We start from the raw sequence: 1,780 nt of genomic DNA, 5'->3' as shown, positions 1-1,780 counted from the left end.
AGAAAGATAACAAACCGTCAAAGTTGCAGCGGTTATTTCTAAGTATTGCAATGCAGCGTAATTATAGGAAGGGATAATTTAACTTTACAGCTTACAACACTGTACCACATTGCATTGAATGTAAGATTAGTCGAAAGCAATGATAGCATCTAGCGTATTTATTATGAGAAAAGTCATGGTGCGAGTCTTTCACCACACTAATAATAAGTATTGAAAGTAGCGCTACAATTTTTTTGCCCATTTACAATACTACAAGTTCCTACTGTATTTTTATGACTTTCGAAGACTGTACCAATCTCTAGCTAAATGATGTTTAAGCTTTACGGTAACAATGTAGACCTCGTCAGGAATTCTTAAATACTTGATCATATTTCCTCTGAGATAGCATTCCGGCATTTTCCAGAACCGATCACCATCCTATACGAGTATTGGGATTAACAAGACAGAATAAAATTATGTTCACAAGCGACAGCGTAAACAATCACGATCAAAATTTCATATTTTTAAGATGTTTTAGTTCATTCAGGGTTGTGTAAATTAAACAGCATATCACCAATCTTTGCTGATCGGCTATCCAAGTAGACTTACTTTGGAGGTGCAAATAACTTCACGAAGGTTGATATTCATAAAATTGTCACAATTAACCAAATGTCCATTATAGGTTTCACCGTTCTTCAGTTCAACCAGCTGTACACAATACGATAGAAGTACACAAATAAGATTGGCTATAAAAATTACGCCAGGAGTGAAATTGTTTTTTTATAACAAGGTCTCATATGATTATTATTTTTCCTTTTCTAAACTCGTGATAGCTATCATAGATGTAAAAACAACGAGACTATTCTTGATACTCAATTTAATTTACTGTACTGCCACGAGTCAAACTGAATTTACTACGTTGTACACACTGTACCGTCGTCTATGTTTTGCTACAACTTGCCTACAAGACATTATTGATCATGTACTCGTATATCTTGACTCTCTTCCTCAGCAAGTACAAGTGTGGCCACTTTCTACCGCTAGAACGACTACGTTGACTATTTCTGTCTAAGGATACACTACTCTCTGTCATTAGCTTATCCTATTCCTTTGTATCATCTTACCATAGGATGACTTTGAGCCGTCTTAAGAAGGGATAGCGGTAACTATCATCCAATAAGTTCAAAGCAAAGTAGAATTAGAACAGTATATCATCCAACATGTGAAGGTTGGTTCCGCCATGTTGATGACTGGATGAATGGCATTATACGACAATCATACAACGTATTGAAGCCTATTGAATTGGCCAAACTATACACCTATCCAACTCTTGAACCGATATACAATAATTTCTTAGCCTATGCCTTTAACTTACCATTTTGTTACTTGAATTCTTGACTTGCAATTAGCTCGGAAGATTGTCAGCAAGATGGAGGAGCAAAGGTGCAATGAGCTAATGGCGAAGTGGCAACGAGTAATAACCTGGTCCGACTGGAGAGAAATCCCCTCATTCATTCCAGTGGAACTTATACTATACCGTTACGCCAACTTGATGGTTTGATACATTGACTATCGGCGATCACAAGCCTAGCCTACAGTACAGTCATACGCTACGAAATGGTACAGACTGTACACTGTACACTGTGGCATGCCGCCATAGACTATCCAATTCCATTGAGGGAGTATACAATACAGTACAGTACCCGATTCAGTACTAATAGCAAGTGCTTCTACTATCAGCCACTGACGATATTGTCGGTCTCTACTGCATCATTTTGGATCTTCTGTCGTCGCTCGAGTC

At 37.8% G+C, this 1,780-nt stretch overlaps 1 protein-coding gene across 1 annotated transcript; it reads right to left on the bottom strand.

The window, feature by feature from the left end:
- Positions 1 to 270: 270 nt before the first annotated feature.
- TRIADDRAFT_36877 (expressed hypothetical protein) lies at positions 271 to 1,404 on the bottom strand (the record flags this gene model as incomplete). The annotated part of the gene is made up of 4 exons (XM_002107595.1): positions 1,355 to 1,404; positions 1,104 to 1,145; positions 589 to 687; positions 271 to 417 (listed from the first exon to the last, which is right to left on the bottom strand). Exons 1-4 carry the CDS (start codon positions 1,355 to 1,357, stop codon positions 271 to 273), a joined length of 291 nt encoding a protein of 96 aa, XP_002107631.1. The 5' UTR covers positions 1,358 to 1,404.
- Positions 1,405 to 1,780: the final 376 nt, after the last annotated feature.

Source organism: Trichoplax adhaerens, genomic scaffold (genome assembly GCF_000150275.1).
Source record: "Trichoplax adhaerens TRIADscaffold_1 genomic scaffold, whole genome shotgun sequence".
NCBI classification, from domain to species: domain Eukaryota; kingdom Metazoa; phylum Placozoa; class Uniplacotomia; order Trichoplacea; family Trichoplacidae; genus Trichoplax; species Trichoplax adhaerens.
This window is presented reverse-complemented; position numbering and strand designations above follow the sequence as displayed.